At 32.6% G+C, this 21,919-nt stretch overlaps 2 protein-coding genes across 2 annotated transcripts in view; both read right to left on the minus strand.

The window, feature by feature from the left end:
- Positions 1–782: 782 nt before the first annotated feature.
- LOC106783835 lies at positions 783–10,027 on the minus strand. Its single transcript, XM_014742744.1, has 4 exons — positions 9,684–10,027; positions 3,017–3,185; positions 1,214–1,473; positions 783–1,113 (listed from the first exon to the last, which is right to left on the minus strand). Exons 2-4 carry the CDS (start codon positions 3,182–3,184, stop codon positions 1,008–1,010), a joined length of 534 nt encoding a protein of 177 aa, XP_014598230.1. The 5' UTR covers position 3,185; positions 9,684–10,027; the 3' UTR covers positions 783–1,007.
- An 8,450-nt stretch (positions 10,028–18,477) lies between these two features.
- Positions 18,478–21,919, minus strand: part of LOC106783832 (putative uncharacterized protein DDB_G0288537) — a 31,733-nt gene continuing 28,291 nt past the window's right edge. Inside the window, exons 2-4 of the mRNA XM_014742736.1 lie at positions 19,825–20,017; positions 19,094–19,238; positions 18,478–18,875 (exon numbers count right to left, since the gene is read on the minus strand). Of these exons, the coding sequence (XP_014598222.1) occupies positions 18,547–18,875; positions 19,094–19,238; positions 19,825–20,016 (666 nt within the window). The 5' untranslated portion in view covers position 20,017 and the 3' untranslated portion in view covers positions 18,478–18,546. The remainder of the gene's footprint in view (positions 18,876–19,093; positions 19,239–19,824; positions 20,018–21,919) is intronic.

A 21,919-nucleotide genomic window follows, 5' to 3' on the forward strand; every position in this document is an offset into this window, starting at 1 on the left:
TAGATGAATACTTTGAAATAACAGATGCTTGAATTTACGATTTAACGATGAATTGTTTATGATTTCAAATGCAAGCAAGTGATTTATTTATGCAATTTATGTTCAATTATTCACGTTATTTCATAAACTATAGTAATTATAATTATTTCGGCTTAGGCCTTAGTTTGTTTATTATATCGTTATTATTAACATAATATTATAAACTTTCTTACTCAATCTTGTTATATATAACTTACAATTAATTAATTAAATTTATCTTGATTATTTCTCAATCATTAAAATTGAAATTGTTTGTTGATCTAATTGTGAGTTTGCTTGGAATGATATCATATAATTTCAAAGTTTATATCAATTCAGAACTAATAATGATCAAATTTCGGAACTTTCCTAACAAACGAATTTATTCATCTCCAGCCGTGTGAAAAATACAAAGTTTTCAATGAAATAATAATTTCATGAATATTGTATCCTCTTGTGTAGAACGATTCGATTTGTATATCAATGAGAATACGAATCTGTCGACAATAAATCGATATCTCAGAAACATACGTTTTTCCTCGTTGGACCCAAAACCATAATAATAATAATAATAATAAATCAAGTAAAACGCCAATCGGTCGTAAGCGAAAGTAGTGTTACAAGTTAGATGCGTTATACTAAACGAGAAAAAATGAATGAATAACTAATAATTATATGATCGAAGATTGTAATGTGTTTAAATGTTAAATGAATTCTCTTCCTGTGTGCTTCGTCGTCGTTGTCGTAATTTTATTTTCTCTCTCTTCCTTTGTTTTTTTTTAATCCTATTCCTCTGATTACGAAAATCGAACGATTTCCAAATTTTCTTTGATAAGCTTCAAAACTTTCTTTCAAACGAGACTGTGCTCGCGTGAGTCGAAACGATGAGTGTAAAGAATGGAGGAGTTCGTTCCTGGTGATGTAGATGAGGATGGTGTGTTCGAGCACGTCGGCGATGAAGGCATTGCCTTCTTCGAGGCTGACAATACCTAGGTACTTCGAATTTGTTTCGAACTCGTTTTGTTGTTTTCCAAACTTGAGGCCGGCCTTCCTACGAGGTCCTCCAATTCGTCAGGTGTCAGAACAGTGAAATCTCTGATAGCATAATTCATTAAAAAAATAGTAATAAGCAAAATATATTTATAACAATTATATATATATAATAATAATTTGTAACATTTAACGCAAGATTCACCTGTTTTGAGATAGAAGTTTGTCTATGCTGGTGATACTTCTCTGATGCGTGCCATCCTTCTGAGCAGCCTTTTGTCTTCTGATACAAAGTGCTCGAAGGGGTGCTAATAAAACACCGACGAGAAGAAGACCACATCCAGCAGCTATCAACACAGCCGAGTTTTGTGCGGCTTCGGCTCCTGGTGCAAGTTGAACTAAGCCAACGACGAGCACAACGGATCCAAAAAGTAAAGATCCCACGACAACATGGAGAGAATTTACCTGTTAATATTTACAACAAATATTTTATTTAATACACTTTTTTTCATTTTATTTTATATCTAAGAATATATATATATATATATATATATATACCGTCTTTATATATAATATATACGAATGAAAATCTAATATAACACGCGCGTTAAAGAATTAAAGGGCGACAATTTTTACATGACCCTATCGATTTACTCTTTAAACTTTGCAACGAGTTACAATATAATTGACACTGTCTTTCGAACGTGACAATATATATAATGGTTCGTAAATGTTCTCTTCAAATTATAATTTACGTAGAGACGGTGTGTTCAATTAATATTATTATTATTTAAATCCATTAAGTTACAAGTAAAAAAATTCGATAATTTCTATATTTAAAAGGAAGAAGAATAAATCTTGTAATTCTTTGTTTCTCCGGGGAGATCAATTTCGTTGTGCGAACGTTTTATAGCTGTCTCGATAGGGTAGCTCTTTGTCGCGTTTCTCGCTCGGTTGCACCTCCAGCATCGAGTTTCTCCTTCGACTTTTCGTTATCGAGCACCAAGGTCAAGGTCATCGAATTTTATCCAAAATATAGATCGACAATGTGAACAAGCCTCAAACTCGTTGAACATCGCGTGCTAATGCTAGTTTAAATTTATACTTAATCGGCATTTTCCTATCAAAAGCGTTAAGCCACTTATAATGAGATATTAATTATATTTTTCTCAATGAAAACAATTCAATCGAATTATTTCCGATGAGTAATTACTAACAATTACAAATTATGTGAGACAGAAAGATATGAACGTATATTAATCTAGTAAAAAATTTCATTTTAAATGTCGATTATACTCTTCCATCAAGCGAAATGAAAAACTTCTTAATAAAACGTAAAACTCGATACACGTTGAAATTACGAGAGATTTTTTCGTCCTTTTTCTCTTAACGCCTACGAGGATCGAATGACGTCACAAATATCTCCCTTCCCTCCCTATAACCCCTACGTCAATAACTTAAAATTACTATAACGTAGTAATCGAATATCGATCGACTCACCACGATGCTTTTTTTAAATTTCTAATACAAAAACTGCATTTTATAATATTTAAATATTTCAAAAAAACGCGTCGTAAATAATTTATTATTTATGCTTGCAAATGGGAAGGGAATACAATGAAAAATAACTTTTACTCGCATTACAAAATACTAAATGGAATATATAAATTAAAAATAGAAATAAGACAAAATAACAATCAGTTTATTTTTCATTATTTAAATAATGTTTAAAACACAAGGATATATAATCATTGTTAAACATTCTATGAGTTATTATTATCGAGAGAGTTTTAATGTAAAGATTGGCTTTAATTAAATTTTCATAAAATATTTAAATTTAATTTCAATTGTTTAACTTTGTTTGATTTAATAAAATTTATTATTCCCTACTATTAGGAAAAGTTTATGAGTTTCATATGCGTGGTTGAAGAATTAATTGAAATACTAACGTATGATGCTTTTTAATGTATCGGAGTATATTAAACGAACAGAGATTCTTCTTATTTACCTTTCCACAAAAATAATATTCTGGTGGTTCTTTGTCAGCAAACGCTAAGACTGCTTCGCTTTCTGCCAATGGGCTTCCTGGCTGGCTATTTCCTATTCTCGTCCCCTTTTCTTGATAATAAGTTTTGTGGAAGACCTTTACCGATGGAACTGGTAATGCCGTGATCATCCTGTAAACACGATTATTATTATTACAATACATATTGCATTCTCAGAAAGAATGAGAGAGAGAGAGAAAGAGAGAGAGAGAAAGGGAGAGTAATTTAACGAGAATAAACGTCGACAAAACCAATGTGAGTGACAACTATCAAAATATAATACTGCATTTGTGTATTGACGCCCGTATCCCAAAATAATTCTTATTATTTTGATTCATAGTAAAAGAAAAAAAAAGAATCGAATGATTGAAACTAACAATTTGATATCATTCGTTTTGAATCAATTTTCTTGAAAGAAATTTCAAGAGGCGTATTTTGTTTTGATTTATTTTTATCGGATAATAATAGACACGACGAAGGGTTTATAAAGAAATATTAAATGGTCAATGATTGATTTAAACGTACGTTTGAAATTAGAATTAGAAAGGTATATAGTAAGTTCGTATTTCAATTTGTAATAATATATAGCACGAAATAATAGAACCTCGAAGCGAGGTGTAAATCATCCAGGGTTATCGAAGAGTTGCACGCTCGACGTGGAAAGTGGAACAGCTTTAACGGATGCACGGGCAAGTAGGGGGCTTTCCTAAGGAGGGGTGAATCTTTAGTTTCACTCTGATAACTTCGTTTCGCGGTTTATTTTCTAAAATGTTACATATATGTTATGTTTCGATCGATGTTATTATGTATGATGAGCTAGACGATAATGTTATCTAACGACTACCATTGTAAGAATTCTTTTGGTTCATTAGAGAAAATGTCAACGACAGACATCCTTCCGTGAAACGATTTCATAAAGGTAAAAAAGGAAAACACATCTTTCCGATTGAATTAATTTTTATCATGACACGTGACATCGCAAAAGGTCAAAGAAACATACCTAACCATTTCCTACACACACGTATACGGAAATATGTAAATTTATGTATTCGATATATATTTTTGAAAATATTTTTCGAAATCTAAACGTTTTATATTCTTAATTCGGATATCGATAAAATATGATAACGCACACGTGGACGTTATCTCAAACATACAATTTTTATTATATTATTATTTATTTTTGTATTTTATTTTAATTCCATTTTTTCCCATACACCTTTTTTACGCTATTCTACAATTATCATTAGATATTCTATTGTTTCTAAAATGAAATTCAACGAGTATAAACAATTCATTTGTGCAATAACTATCATTCTCTTTTTCAACGAGATTTTTCTCGTACAACGAATGAATTTAACGAAGCTTAAAAGAACGAAGTAAATGAAGAGCAATCGTGTTTCCTTGCAACATCTCGAGTGAATAGCTACGAATCTTTCGAAAGATGATTACATTTTCCGATAATAAATCGAAGCACAGGGTTCTTCTAAGAAAGGAAACGAGTGTTGTATAGATCGAGTTATCAACCTTCTATTCTGGAAGGTGGCAACGGGTCGAGGATATCGAAAAATTCCAATTGGAAGTATCGGTTTTTTTTTTCTCTCTTATCGATTTGAATAGAAAAGGGGATTTTCCCTAGACGTGTCCTTGAATTAATTGAGCCATCCTAGTTGCGTCGCAGAATCTTTTTCTCCCTCGTGTCTCCCTTTATCATTTTTTTTTCCTTTCCTTTCCTTTCCTTTCTTTTACTCTTGCATACATATATATATATACATTCTTTTATGAAATAGAAAACAAAGGAAAAAGCTCGTCGTTGTCAGGCAAGGGTGCCGGCTGACTAACAAAGCATTACAAACACGAGACACGTGGATCGGTCTATTATGTCGAGAGTGCAGGCACCAGGTGTTAGTGTTACTTGTCTAGTTAGAGTACTTGTAACCGGTGTGATATGGGTGGTGTTGGTAGCACTGCTGCTGCTTTTGCTAGCTCGTGTTGCTGCTACCGATTCTGCTGCTGGTGCTGGTGCTGGTGCCACTGGTGGAGGTGGTGGTGGTGGTGGTGGTGGTGTTGGCCTAGATATATTCTCGGGGCCAACGGACGTTGCACCTCGGTTATCGAACAGCCAGGGCACACAAGGGGTGCAGCTGCACTGTCTGAAAACTATCGCTGCGCTCTCGTCCTTCTACCGTTCGCCTCATTCTCATCGATCGTTCTCTTTCCAGTCTCTTAACGAGACCACCTTAACCCCTTCCCCCTTCTTCGCCCCCTTCTTCCCTCTTTCTTTCTTCTTTTCTTTCTTGTCTACGTATTTTCTTATTTTCCATTTTTTCTCTTTTCAAATCTCAATCTTTTACGAAGGATCATCTCGTATTTTTGATCGATCGACAAATGTTGACTGTATAACACACGATCGATTGAAATATTGCATTAAAATTGAACGTACCTATATTATTTTAAATTTGGACTAAATAAGGATGATGATTTATTACACAGGTTCTCTCGCATTTACCGCATTAGTTTATACGTCAGATTCACTCAACACTGTGTGCACATAGCGCGTTGAACTTTATGAAAGAGATAAATGATATCGTAAATTAGACGCAAACATTAATCACACTTTTATTTTTCAGTTTATTTTTACGAATAAAACCATAACCAATGGAACGTCGATTAATCGAAGGACTTCTTAAGTATGCGGAGTTGTTATTACCTATGATGTGTGTCGATCCTGTGGAAAAATAATATATATATATATATAACGCACTAGACACGTATTTTTTTCTTAAAGCTGCCTTATGATAGACAGTTCGTTATTTTTTCATCCTTTTAATACATTTTTTCTGTTATCCTTCTTCTTCTCTTCTTCTTCTTCTTCTTATTATTATTTTTAATAGATTTCCTTCTTTTTTTAATTCGGTATTTAGTCGAATCACTTATTTTTAAATTATTGTTTGTTATATCTAAAATATACACGATGAGTAAAACGAAATGAAAGATAAAGGAATGACGAGTAAACGCTTTATTTCCAATTAACATGCAAATTCTTTACGTATATCTATATGCATGCGTCTGTATTTGCTCGTCACGAGAAATCTAGTTACTGCCATTGTAAGATTCAAGAGCACGATTATAACGCGGACGCGTTAGCCTTGAGTTTAATCCTTTTAATATCTCAAATATATGCATCGATTTTTCGAAATTATAATTATACATGTATATAAAAAAATAATATTATGCAATAACATTCGTAGATAAAATAATTTATGCGGAATATATATTTCTTTTTTCTTTTTCTAATTGACTTTCATCTAATTAATTATACTTTTATAACGGAGACCGTAATAATTAAAAAAAATATTGCGTATTTTATACGACAAGGGAAGAAAGAAAAATGGAAGAAAATAAAATAAAAATAAAATACACAAAGTACATCTGCGTCATCGAAAATGGTCAAATGCAATTTCGTTTAAACGATACGACGAACTCTTCGTTAGATCTGTTCCATTAAATTTACGTTTGTGGGGGCGTCAGTGATAAACCTTATGTCTTGCGTGTACTTCAATACGCGTACCCGATGACAAATGATACGCGACATGGTATATGTGCAAGCACCATATTTATTTAAGCTTGACGCACGTTTAAGTATCTATATACTTATTTTCGTAGGTACATATATACGCGTAGGTGTTGTTTACTAACGTTTCATGTAAGTACGAATTACATTCACGTATAGGGCCCATTGTCGTCAAAGAATATCATTGATTAACTCTTGTGATTCTTCTTACGAAATATTCTCCTTTTTTTTTTGTCTCTCTCTCTCTCTCTCTCTCTCTCTCTCTCTCTTAATAAATTATTAAATAAATTCTTATATATGTGTTAGTGAAAACTAATAAAAATAAAGAAAATACTTTTGATAACGTTTAAAGAAAATAGAAACCCTTAAAATATTATCTACCCTTTTTCTAGCTAAAGACATTTAATTCAGTCATTATTTAAAAGTACTAATTTGTTAGATATAAGAGATATCTCAAGTTTTTCTTTAACAATGCTGAGTGTCCTCCTCTTAGATACTTTCTTTCTGTGTTCTTCTTTTCTAGACTACTAGCAAATTCCATCAAATATACCATGTCCTTCGTTCTATAGATTTTCAACGTTACTGATTTTCGATTCACACTAAAACGAGGTTTGTAAGGAGTCGGTTACGTGTACGTCGTCTCAACGACAACGACAACGACAACGACAACGACAACGAAGAGGTAACCTTTATTGCACGGAAAGGCGTAAAGTGGGACAGTGGCCTGGTTCCCGGTGTCATGGCTGCAGCTGCATGTGCACCACCAAACGCAGAAAGAGAGAAAGAGAGAGTAGAGTAGTTGAATAGTAGTAGTAGTAGTGTAGTAGAGGCCGACTATAGACACACCACAAGGTACAACCAGTTCGCTGCTCCCTAAGCTTTGGATTTCAGCCAAGCAAGCTTTCAGAGTCCGAGAAAGTACGGAGAAAAAAGAGAGACTGGATTAGAGCTCCTACTTCATATTAAAAACGTGCCCCTCTTTTACTTTTTTCTTTCTTTTTTTTTTTTTTCTTTTTTTTTTCTTTTTTTACCTACTACGTAAACACGTACATATGTACTTACGAAGGTATCTTTCTTTTTTCTTCTTCTTTTCTTTTTGTTTCTTTTTTTCTTTTCTTTTCTTTTCTTTTCTTTTCAGTTATTATTACTCGTGAGTTCGCGAAAAATTAACAAACTAGAGTGACACATTCGAATAATCCGCGACATGGCTTATTATCTTTCAAAAGAATCTCAAATTTTTTCTATGCACTCTGCTTTGCCTTTCGGCTAAGTCGGGTATTCGTTGAATGAATGACGGGAGAATGAATTCAAAGAAAGAAAAAGGTAAGAATAATAATTGCTAAGTTAAATAGCAATGGGGGAAATAGTCGTAGTAAAATATGTATATTTCAATGTAATTCTAAGAAAACATAATTTGAGTTTACCAGTATAGCTCGAATAATTTAACGTTTGACCTATCTCCCTTCCTACGCGAGATAAGAGATTTTTTATGAACGATATAAAAAAAATGCGTAATACAATAGGAATGTAGAATCTGCGTGAGAGTTAACGACCCAAAACTTTACCAAGAAAATCATCTCTTACGAAATTTTTTAGTAAAACCCAATTAAAGTCCCTATCGAAGGTGCAGTCTCAAAGATAAAAGTAAATGGCCCGGGGTATTATTTATGCAAATACGTGAGTTCGCATGGCGCATGCAAGTCGACTTTTATCGTAGGCAGCACGACATCAAGGTGGTTCACCTTTTCGCCGGGAAGATGCCAAGCTGCATCCTTGGCTCATTCGTGTTCAACGTGGAAATAATAAATCAGTGCGAATGGATCCTTCCAGGATCCATTCCGTGGAAGCTCATTTGCGTTTAATTCTTTTCCACGTAGCGTTGCATTTTTCCAATATTCAAAAGTACAAATGAAAATTGATCATGGTTTTTCGATGATTCTTAACCTAAAACGAAGACCTATTTATCGACCAGTTGGAAATACCAGAACACACTCGAAAAGGGAGCAACTACGATTTATGGAAACGTCTTAGCTCCAAAACTTCCCCTACGTACGTTGACTCACAGTTGGCGTTCCTATTAAATGCGATTGCGACTTTGACTTGGCTGTATTCCAGAGACGTCCGCCGTTCACCTATATTGGACGAGATGAATTTACTAATCGGGGTCGCTGCACCCCATACTATACCCCTATGTCATAACTAATAATCCTCTTCTATCACGATCTACCTTTAAAAGCTTTTCAACTTTCATCTGATCTCATCAAAATTCGTTGTATAATGGAACGAACCAGGGGATTACTATGACATCTAATACAATGTAATGTGTACTAGTAACAATGCCATTATCAAAATATCAAACCGAATTTATGTGTAATAATTGAATGTTATTATTTTACATTTGATCTATGAGACATTGCGATGCACGTGATGAGAACTAAAGTTCCTCAACCGGTTCATTAAAACTTTCAGATAAATAGGTCACTATAGGTCATCCAACAATATCTCGACGAATAAGCGATCAACAACTGGGTCACTCGATCGTCGTCGAGAAAAGATCGGGATACGATAAGAGATTGAAAAATAAATTTATTGTATTAAACACACACAATCGAGGAATTTGGCATCTAAAAATTGACGCAACAACGTGGAACACGGATAACGAGAAGGAAGAAAATTTCGTATTATGGGAGGAGTCGTCTTCTTAGAATTATTTTAACGAGATTCGCGTGTCTGTGCGCGCAGAGAGATATACAAGGGTTATGCACGCGAACGACCATACCGATCGTTTCCTACAATTTCTAGCAACGAGTGGGTAGATAGGATAAACAAAAAATAAAACATTAACCATCAATATTTTTATCTATTCGTTCGTAACATTTCACAAGCTAATTCTAAAGGTCTCTCTCTCTCTCTCTCTCTCTCTCTCTCTCTCTTATTTACATTTCGATTTGACAGTTGACACAAAATCTAACTACGCGAAATCTCTCGAGAAGCGTGATCATTGTTCATATTTTAATTAAAAACTACAATTAATTATTATTTCAAATGTTACTTACTTTGATGTGCTTAAGCTTATCTCTACGTTGTGATTCCTTTTGAAAAATTGCGCGCTTAACCAAAAAAAGGTGGTGTCTAAAAGTTCGACGATACTCGCATCGGACACTCCTTAATCTTCTTTTATAATATTTTCTTCTTCTTCTTCTTCTTCTTTTTTGTTAACTTTTTGTGATCTTCTTATTCTCCGTGTTTAAAGGCAAAATTGTAAGACAAAAGGATTTTACGGAGAAATCTTTGTCCAGCGCGCGACCGTTTTAACGGAGTGGTGGTCCCGCGAATACTGAGCCTTTCGAGGTTTGCGTCCTGGTCGATAAGCCACCCTTCCTACCACCCACTTGCATCGTGTCGAAGTTACCATCATACCGAGCTTCACCCGACTCTCCTCCTACTCCCCTATTTTCCCACTCCCACATCACTCTCCCCTTCTTTTTCCTATTTCCTTCCTCCATACACCACCATCATCACTACCACCAACACCACCACTAACAACAACACCAACACCATCACTAATCTTCTCTTCCAGCTAAAAACGCATACACACACCTTTAACATTTCGTCACATACACGATACAGGCACGTGTACACAGTATTGCGATTGATACTGTCACTGTAAACATTCGTCACATTACTCACGTGGGCTCATGCACCCACACGTGCAAGAAATATAGGTTTATATGGGTTTAAACCTCTTTATAAATTTATAATTACGCCTGGTTGTATATGAAAATCTTCTGATTAATCAAATAATGTTTTACGTCATTAAAATTTATTATCAATTTATTAGGACAATACTATCGAATTATTTGAGGTATCTCTCTCTCTCTTTTTGTTCTTTCTCTTTCTGTTTCCTGTAAAGAAGATGCAAAGAGAAGGGCCAAAGGGTGGTGAGCAAGGAACAATGCGAACAAAATAAAAGAGAACAAGTTGGGGTTCGTGAAAGAACGCTCGACCTCGATCAACCAAGTGGATCGTTCGTGTCACAACCTAAAGCGCCATCCACCCCGAGAAAGGTGAAGAAAATCGAGGGACAATCTCGGGTCATCTGCGATTGCTGACCTTCGACCTCGACGACCGTTAATTGTATCGACTGGCTGGTATATATAGAAATATTGCAAAATGATGGTTAACTTCATCAAGAAACTTGATGAAAACAAATACGAACACAACCGTGTGGTGTTTACGAGTTCCATGTTTGGCTAAATGATGGACAAATTTTTTCTCGCAATATTTTACATTCATTTTTTAATTAAAATATATCTCTTCGAATATAGAAATTAATTTCAATTCCATAACATTCGAATGAATTCGACATAATCGATTAGAATAATCTGAATTTAAGTTGTTAGACATTTGCTAAATGTAAAATAATTATTTTTATTTATACACGTATACGGATGGTAAAACGAAACATTTCTATTTTTTCATTTGACGAAGGATAGTAAACAAAATAATAAAAAATAATTTGTAGTCTTCTGTTTTACCATCACGTAATTAAATCCATAACGACATAGTTGCATTCCCGACCGTAGGCTAGTAATCTAATTTTTCTTTTACTAATTAATTTCGTTCCTTTGAAAAAAAATGGATGGCGTAAATGGTATTATACGCGGAAACTTTTGATATATCTATTTCATGTACAAACCAAAATTCACACAATTTAACTTAGTTAGAAATGAATTTTTATTATCTTTAAAATGATGTATCGCAAAATACGGGAATGTTATTTAAAATTTCCAAGTAAAAGTTGCTGGAATGAAAGGAACGATACTAAACATTTTATCAATAAAGATTTTCTAATAGGAATTGAGTAGGATTGCAAAAGGTTTGCTTTGAACGAATAAAGCCTGGCAAAAGAAACTAAAACACGTATAGTAATGTTATGATACTTGCCTCGATAAGCCGGAAGGACGCATATTTCTAGAATATTAATAGGAACATTCAATTAATTCCGATAATTTTATTCGGCACCGTGAGGATAGATTTTCAAATATACGTGCATACGTGTTTAATTCGAAATAGAAACGGAAATTGTTAAATACGAGCAATCGAAAGATTAGCCTTCGAATCATCCAATGACGTAAATATAAAATCACGTGGGCGAGATATAAATGAAAAATATTGCCGAATAAAATTATCCCCCAATGCTTTTCAAGTTCGATGATTGAATCAATTTTAATTCTCCATTGAACAAATGAAAATCTATTCAAATATTTTCATGTATCGAATAAAAATTGTTCAATACAATATTTAAATCGATAAATTACTTTTTCTTTTTTTTTATTTATTTATTTTCTTTTTTTTTTTGTTAGTGAAAACGTTTTATTAAACTCTGAAAGTTACAATAGCGGTAGAGTTTTTTTCTGGATTTATTTCTTTTTTTTTCTTTGTTTTTTTTGTGTTTTTTTTTTTGTTTACTTGCTGTTTGCTATAGAATCACATATAGGATTACAACATCAGCGTTTCTTTAAGGAGAGGCTATTCACGTGTAACTGACATGGTATATCTTTTCTTTCCCCATCTTATTCTTTCTTCTTTATCATCGTCGTAATCATACCTTTTTGCAATGATCGAACGTATATACTTGTACATATTATATCATGAGAAAGTATGCCTTACAACATGTTTACTTTACAATCTATGTAAAAATCGTAATGTTATCATCGCATTTTCTGACTGCAACAAAGGGGTAATCCCAAAAATATATGTATTTAATATATTTATCCGATAATAAACGAACAAATGACATCAATTTGTACGTAAAATCTATAATTAATAACTTATTACATAAGATAATAATTAATAATCTAAAATCCATCTTACAGAGCTATCCATGTTGATTATCCGTAAAAAGCCCTGATTCGTAATAACGGAGTAGTTCCGAACTGAATAGGAGGAACTTATTATGTATATATATATATGTATATGTATATGTATATGTAAATGTATATGTATACTATATGTTTAATGCATATATGTATACGTATGTATGTATATACAAAACATTGCGTGCGTACACCTGTGTATAACCAGTCAGCGAATGCTAGTTCGAAAGAATTGCATATGCGTGTATATAATGATTAAAAATAACGATCGAGAGATTGCCTTTCTTGAATCGTTTATATACTTTCCCTCATTATTATGTATGTATGTATATTTTAATTATATACCGGTTATCTATGGATTCATTGAACGATCGCAACGCGTTTTTTTGAATAGTTCGTTTCTACGATCGTTCCACGGCACAGAGGGAAAAAGTATCTTATTATCACAATATGAACGTTCATCTTTTTCATTTTCTTCATCTTTATTTTATTAAATAAACCCTTAAACCTTTTTTTTTTTGTTAGTTGCCATTTGTTTGTTTGAATACCCTGAAGGGGGTATCATATACACGTTTAACCGATACTCTGTGCGTTTTAACATAAGAGGTTCATACTTTTTCTTTTATTTTATTTTTGATACATATAATATNTTTTCTTAACTTCAAATTTATATTTAAATATCCACGGTAATAATAAAATTTCGTAGTCTAATTTTAAAATTGAATAACATATTATATTCATGTATAAGAGAGAAAAAATGCTTCGCGAAAAAGAAGATAGGCTCGCATGAAATACGATTTAGAAACTACAAGATCACGTGAGAATTCAAGAAAGTTCAGATGCCTATATAAGTTGTGTATTGTGCTTGGCATATTACATATTTCCTAATATTTTTTATTTATTTATTTATTTATTTTTCTTTTCATTTTTATATTTATTTTTTTTCTTTTTATTTTATCGCGTTCTACTATTTTTGTTAATTATTACGCATTAATTAGCTCGCGTACGAACTCAAGCAAGTTCTCACTAATAGATTATTACATTTAGATCTTTCGCGAGACGTTTCAACGATTTTTAATTTCGAAATAACTCTTGCATATTATAAATTGAAATTATTTTCTATCGAACTATTGTACTAATCTTTCTCAAAAAGTTTAAAATATAAATAAGAAAAAGAATATGATAATTAATAATGAAATGATGTCTCTTAAGCATCGTTAATTAGTCCTCGCATTTGATCCAAGTATTTTTCAAGAAACTTAACTACGTGCACACGCGGCTTATTTTATTTATCATAGACACAACTTATTGTTATTTGTAGAAATCCTCGTGACACTTTCTTGTCGTAATTCGAAACTCATATTCGAATTTAATTCGCAGAAAACGCCGGGCAGGAGCGTGATACTATTATAATCAATGAACTAACAATAATGATTAATATTCTACGTTACACAAACGAATGTTCACGTATTTGGTTAATTGCGTTAATAAAAAGAAAAACGGGCGCAAAAAGTATATGATATATATGAATATTGCTGTTACATGTTATATATATATATAATATAGTATAATATGGTATGTATGTATATATATGTATGTATATAGTGAAGCGTTTCAGAATAACTCGCTTGCGAATTATCGAGCATAGAATTTTGTTATTTTAATGACCCTCACAACTACGATCCATAAAGTATGGTGTAGAAAATTGGAAGAAAATTATTAGGATTAGTAGAAAATGCAAATAAACAAATTCCATTTGTTTAATTATAACGATAGAAATATTACTATTTAAATATCGGCGAGAATGGAAGAAATCTTTATTTTATTCGAAGAAGCTGCGTTTTCATAAGCGTAATTCGTTTTTCTTTATGGTTGTGTATTTTTTTTATTTTTATATTATTTATTTATTCTTTTTTTTTTTTTCTCTTATTATCCATCTTTTTTTCCACGTGCTCTGGATCGTATTTCGAATTTAGATATTATTGGCCGTTTTGCACCGTTTCTTCACCTTTCCAACCCTCTTCTAAACGTTTTTAGCTCGTAGCCGCATTGTAGAACAAGGTAACGGTAAAAACGTATTAGAAGGGGATCAAAAGGAAAATACGCGCTTTAGAAAATTGCATTGAAAGTTTGTCGTTAGAGAGCTTAAATTATCATACTATTTATTATGTATTTACACGCGTTAGTTTTCAAAGGGAAGTTCGAGCTTTTACTGTGTCCATGGTTTTTTTTTTTTTAAATGCCACAGCGCGCTAAAGGTATATTATGTATTTAATTAGTATGTAAACCACTTACTTCGCGTTCAAGATCGATAATTCTTTTTGGAAAAATCTCGAAGAGAAATATTTTTCATCAAAAATTAACGATCGCGGTTACGAATTAGGAAATAACTTTCTTATAGTTATAAATAATTCACTATATTATATTATATTATATTATACTATATTATATTATCTTATATATTATATATATATATATTACTTTATATCGATTCTTATCTTTAAATAGACATTTCATACTAAATTCAGAGATAACTCATGCTTTACAATTAAACGTTATGTTAGAGTGTATATGCTCATCTTCATCTTTCTCTCTATTACTCTTTCTCCCCTTTTTCTTCCAATTTGTTATACTTATTTATATCACTGCACCAGATGACCAAGAATAAATAAATAAAATTGCTGCGAAAGACGAATATACGTGACGATATTAACCCTGATAAAAATTTCATTTTTGCCATCTGGCGCGTTTCGCTTCGTTAAATTACCTTATACAATATATCTGTTCATTAGACATTAAATTTGTAATAACTTTAAGTGGACCCCAACGGTAGTCGAACGTGTACGCCCACGTGATGGGAAAAGTTTTCTCGTGTTTTTTTCCTTTGTAAAATACGAACAAAGTATTACGTGATTACGTTCTTACTTAAGAAGGACAATCAAAAAATAACGATCGATAAATATCGTTACGTTTAAAGATACGAAACGATTTTAATCGATCTTACAATTAGGGGGCCACGAATAATATAAAAGAATTTTTTTTTTTTTTTTTTAAAGCGAATTTGGCAGCGCTTCTTTTTTTAATCGACCCCATCGCCAGTAACTCGAGATATAGCCCCATGACTATTTCAATAATAATTCATTATATTCATTATTTTTTCTTTGTTTGTTTTTTTCGAACACATGAAATATTTGTTTTTACTTACTCGTATACTTTTTAATCTTCCTTTATTTTTCTTTTATTTCCAAACGAATTTATAATCGCGTATTGAAAAAATTATATAATCGATATCTCGTAAGCGAAAGGGTCGATAAATTTTGTTTAACTCTCACGACGATTAAATAAATAATACGTACAACATACACCCAAACCCGATAAAATATTATATCATTCTCGTTTGGTCTTCCCGTCACGTGGGCAAAGAAGATTTATTTTTTTTTTATATCTCCACCTTCCCACCTCGCCGCTTAAAAGTATAAATATCCTAGTGTAAATAGAGAATTTAAATATTTTTTTATTCGAAAGACACATAGATTTTCGCATAATGCTGCGCTCGCAAGATTGCTGTAAATTCTTATACACGTTTTCTTTTTTTCCTTTTTTCTTTTTTTTTTTTGTTCATTTTTGTTAATAATATCTTTATCGTTATTCATTATTCGTTATCATCTTCATCGTCACCGTCATCGTAATCGTCGTTTTTATTATATTTTTTTTTTTTTTTTTTTTTTTTTTTTTTTTTTTATTATCCTTTTCTTGTCCATTTTGCTAAAATTCTTATCCTCGATAAAATAGCATCGAGATTAAAGTGCAAGTGCTGAGTAAAACGTATCGATAAGTCCTAGCTAAAAGTCACGACACTTATTATTATTACGGTCCTCCTATCCCTAATCCTCATTCCCCCCCCCCTTCCCAACTGTCCTTATCAATTAAATTATTTATCTTTCTTTTCTTCTCTTCTCTTTTTTTTTACTTTCACTTTCGTTCTTTTTTTTTTTTTCTCGAACGTTTCATTCTTCTTCATATATCATCGTCCTACGTCAAACATGGGCAATTCGTTTGGTGTAATAATATATACAAAGCTCGTATTAGAAAAATTCGAGCGATGTCATGATGCTGTGTAAGTATACGTGCATCATCTATGCGCATATGCGTGCTGCGTGCGTTTTTGACGTGATTGTTGTGTTATACGTGTGTATATCTGCGCTTATGTACGTGTCGAGAATTTCACATAAAATTGGATTTTTCTTTTTTCTGTTTTTTTTTCTTTTTTCCCGTCACCGTTAACAACTCTCTTCGTTTCGTTTTAATAATAAAGCGAGAATAGGTGGATATCGACATCTATTTTTGATCCTTCTTTCTTAGCGCTAAATAAAAACACCACCCATGACTCTTCTTCTTGCTCGTAGTATCACGTGTACACGAATAAATAATCTTATAAGATCGGACGTATTGTATATAAGCTTATTATATCAAACGTTTTGTGGTTGTTGTTTTTGTTTCTTTTTTTGTTTGTTTGTTTTTGTTTTTTTCTATTCTCAATTAAAAAACATTTCTCGTATAATTATAAATCGCGAATAATATCAAATAATAATATTTTAAGTGTCGATCGATTGTTCCTTCAAATTGTACTTATTCCGAAAGACAGAGGAAATATTTATTAATGATAGACGGGATAAACGATTTCTTATCTTTTGTAATTAAGAGATACATATATATATATATGTATGTAATTCTTTTGCAAATTTATTTGTTTAAACAATCGAGCTTGGTAGAAAGAAAAGTATTATGGATTGTTATCAAATATTTTGGTATATTGGTTTTGCAAAATTGGCACGTAAAATCACATTGAATTTATTCACCAATTTTATTCCGCCCAATCTCCATCTTATTTTTTTATTTCCTATTCTTTCCTTCTTCCTTGCTCTCTTGTAATCTTTTTTATCTTTTTTTTTTTTTTCGGTACCTTGTCAGACCGGGATATTCTTCATTTATTGTTTAATTTTTTCAAGAGAACAAATTGAAATATACAATTACATAGTTCTCTTTCGTTTAACAATTCCCGTCTAATGTAATGCATTATTTTGTAAATATTCGTGCAGAGAAGTATTATTATAACGAATCTTTATGGTAATTCTTATGAGTTCATTGTGTTATTTTTTTTGTTTTACCATTTGTTATATGCGTCTCTACTTTATATATATATTTGTGTATGTATGCATGTATGTATATACATATAACACGTTTTTGTACAGAAATTTCATCAGTTTTGTCAGAAAAAAGTTTAGTCTTTTATAATGGTAACGAGCTCTGTCGTTAATGTACAGGGTGTTCGTGTTAATTCAGCAATCTCGAAATTATTCGAAATTCATTGTTAATGAAATAATTTCCCCCACCCCCCTTAATTTTTAAATTCATTATTTTCTATATATTAATTATTTAAATATATTAGAAATAAGTTTGATTAAAATTGATTCCTCCATTTTAATACGTTGAATTTTATTTATTTTTAATGGACAAAATTGATCGAAATAGCTTGACAGAACAAGTACCACCCCATACACGTTACAGAAAAGTGCACTTTCCTCAGTAACATTAATTACTGAGTACACGGTACGTAATACGTATATGTATAATATGTATAGTATAATATTATGTATGTATGTATATATATCTATATATATATATGTGTGTGTGTATAATATGTATTTGCATTATTTATATATAGAAAGTTACAAAAGATAAAAGAATCGAGTACAATGTACATATACAGGGCATCATGAGAGACATTACGGCTTCTCGACGGATTTCCTTCTATTACTTTCTAATCATAACGAATTGTTCTTTCATACACACTCTATTTCTCTCTCAAACATACTCACGATTTCTACCTCCTTCGTATTCACGATTTTGTGTTCATTTATTTTCTTTCTACCTTGTTCCTTCTTTCTCTACCTAATCTTCTATCTACCTCTCTCTCATTCTTTACCTTTTTTTCTTTCTCTTTTGTTCTCTGATTCGCGCATCAAAATGATGCAAAAGATTAGGCTTCATCTGGATAAGAGCTTTGAGAGCTACGCTTCTTCTTATGGTTACCGTGATGCTGATGATGATGATGATAATGATGATGCTGTTGTTGCTGTTGTTGTTGTTGTTGTTGTTGTTGTTGCTCTTGTTGTTGCTCGGTGCGCATAAGAGCATCGGTCTCAGGTTGGTTCTGATGACCGACTAAAAGGTCTAAGGTACCTCTCGATACCATTGCCTGATGATTGTGTTCGTTCGTCGGTGGGGGAAGGGGAGTGGCTACGGGCGAATCTGCTGGTAAGGGAACGCAATGTAGGACGTAACATCTTACGGCAGCCAAGATGATACCTGAAAGTTACAAACTTTTTAATTATCCTTTGAATAAATCATCTATTCCTTTTTCGTTTTAATTCAAATGTATTGTCTCTTTCTGTTCAACACGAATGAAAAAAAAGAAAAAAAAGAAACAATACATGAAAATTTGCTCACTTTGATTAAAGATCCAATAAGAAGGCTAAAAGATAAATCCTGAGAGATAGATTAATGTTAGGAAAAGATAAACTTACCCAATAAGAGCAAAGTGGCGCCTGCGATGAGTAAAGCGAGTCTGTGGTCTGTGGTCGTTGCCCCCGGGGCAAGTTGGACAAGACCAACTACGAGTACCACTGCACCCAACAACAGACACACCACGACTGCGTGCAAACCGGATATCTGCGGATACGAACGCTGTTAGAATATCTAGCGATTTATAGAAAAGGGGTTGCTGAATCTAATCGAATTGCGTCATGAAACTATCGGAAAATCTCAAAGTCCAACGTTGTATCTTGAAATATTTGTTTTTACATTCAAATCTGACGTGATTCGAAAATATTGATAAAAGTTCTTAGTTTATCGATTGTAATAATATAATAAAGTATCTTACGTTGTTACGTTTCGAAGTATATAGAATGATTCACCTCGCATGTCCGTTAAATATAACTACTTTTATTGAAAATGATTTTTCGAAAGAACTATTTAATTGAAATTTTTAATCGATCTGCATAAAAAAAAGAAATAAAAAAAGCCAAGACTACGATTGGCGTTAATTAAACAATTGTTAATTATTAAAACCAATCTGCGTGATAACGTAAAAAAGAATTTTTGTTCATGCGCTTTCCAGAGTGGTAGTTCAACGACCTCGAGGTCGTTTGCCGGAGGAAAAATATTTCAAAGGAAGAAAAAACAAAAATGAAGTATTTAAAATAGGTCAAGAGAAAACGGAAATGTCCTCGTAGTGAAAGATTAAAACGTAGATTACCTTGCCGCAAAGATAAAGCTCTGGAAGCGGATCTAGATGACTATTGTGTCCGTGGGGACTAGGTGTAGGTGGTGAACCTTGAAGGGGTGGCATCCATTGGCCACCCAAATAAAGCTGACTCGGTCGTTTTAGCCTCTTTTCTTGTCTCCTACGTTCATGGCGTACAGCCACTGCTGGCATGGCCCCGATCATGCTGCAAACGTGTCATTCCTGAATAATTACACTTAACAACGTCAATCGATCTGCATATTTCTTTTTCTTTTTTCTAGTAGGATAAAAAAAAAAAGCATATGCAAACATCTGCCATTTCATAATGAAGAAGTGAAAAGTGAAAGCGGAAATGAATCATTTCAATTGGAAATTTTTCAATCCTACTTTTTTCTACCTTTTTTTTCCTCAGCAGGTTTTTCTCCCAGAAAATGTACTGATCATTTTATCGAGTTTAAATTCCTGATAATGTTATCCGTTTATACAAATTCGGAACGAGATTAATTGTCAATTACCAATACGTCAATTATACGATAGAAAATAAATATTAATCGGTTCATCAAAGATTCTAATTTTCACATTTATTTATGGTAAACTCCGTATAAGTATGCGCGTGTTGCGATTTGGATACAATTATCGGAATGACAAGTGACTATATCTAACTATCTGACAAAGAGATTTATAGTGCAACGAAGTAAATCGTAATTGCTTTAAAATCGTATCATCGATGTGAAATGATTTATTCAAAGTGTTGAACGGTTATCGAGATATAAGGACTATGACGTCAGTGGTAATCGATTTTTACAGTAAAGGTAAACAGGAAACACGATTTTCTAAATATATATATATATTCAAATATTTTTTAAATATGAAATATTGTTATCGTCTCGATAAATATAAACATGATTCTTATGTATAATACGTACTCGTTTTATAGACCCTATCGTATGTCCAACCGTTCGAAGACCTAAATATGCCGATACAATACAAACTTGTATTGTATAACCAGCGAAATGTCAAGCAATTCATACTAAGAAAAGCCAAGGATAAAAACGTGATTGTAAAGATATCGAAATTGTATAAAAGAAAGATCTCGATAAGAGAATTTTAGTTAAAAATAATAATATCGCAATTAACGAATAAACCCGATTCAACAAGCACGAAAATGTTGGAAGAAGGAAATAATACAAAAGAAAACGATTGTATCGCAGCGTTATATCTTTTGCGATAATCGTCAGGTATTTTTTACATACATACATACATACCTGCCCTTATCAGAAAGTTGTTCTCGTTTGTTATAAACATCGGTGGAGAGAGAAAAGTCGTACAATGAAATGTTGGCTTTAACGAGAAGCGGAAACGCGCAGGGTAGTTTCGTCGGTGGGTTCGTGAACCGCGAGACGGTATGAACTTTGGTGACCTCTGGTGACCCCACCGGTCGATACGTCACTATATCCAGTCTTTGCCAGAGACAGGCTCCCCTGGGTGCTCGAAAGCAACCGTTCGCGAAAGCTTTCATGGGGGTTCTGCACCCTCAAATAAAAGGGAACCAACCTTCTATCGTAATCCTTCAAATCACGTTCTTCTCTTTCTCTAATACTATACTCATTTTCCATTAACAAGAGAGAGAGAGAGAGAGAGAGTGGACTCTGCAGATTGCAATGTAAATTTCCTGACGTTAGGTAGAAAAGGAAGAAACAGGGAATATCGATTACCACCTTAAACTACTTCGCTTCCGTACAGTTTTGGATTTCAACCTTTCTTTTTTCCTTCCTTCCTTCCTTCCTTCCTTCCTTCCTATTTCCATCCATCTAAATCTTATCCTGCCATCCGTTCCTAGTATATAACTTGGTCAACATTTTGTATTCTATCATTGTCGGTTATTGTGTTAGTAGAAATTGAACGATAATTTCAATAAAACTTCAAAAATGAAGCAATATATGATTTTAATTGTTGAAATAAAGTAACTCGATATTATTGAAGCAATTATGAGTATTATTTCTTTTTTTTTTCTGTTTTTTTATATGCAAGCTTTTGATTCAAACGTAACATTGGGAATAAAAAGTCGGAGAGAACGATAATATTAAAAAATATTTTATTAGTGTTA

The sequence above is a fragment of the Polistes canadensis genome, unplaced genomic scaffold (genome assembly GCF_001313835.1).
Source record: "Polistes canadensis isolate GaletaPanama2010 unplaced genomic scaffold, ASM131383v1 scaffold_26, whole genome shotgun sequence".
In the NCBI taxonomy this organism is placed as follows: domain Eukaryota; kingdom Metazoa; phylum Arthropoda; class Insecta; order Hymenoptera; family Vespidae; genus Polistes; species Polistes canadensis.

Bases quoted from the DNA above. Each gene is read 5' to 3' on its own strand.
- LOC106783835 (XM_014742744.1), bottom strand. From the start codon at position 3,184: ATGATCACGGCATTACCAGTTCCATCGGTAAAGGTCTTCCACAAAACT. The intron at 1,474-3,016 runs GTAAATAAGAAG...AAATATTAACAG, and splicing joins AATATTATTTTTGTGGAAAG to GTAAATTCTCTCCATGTTGT. The intron at 1,114-1,213 runs GTGAATCTTGCG...TTATGCTATCAG, and splicing joins AAACTTCTATCTCAAAACAG to AGATTTCACTGTTCTGACAC.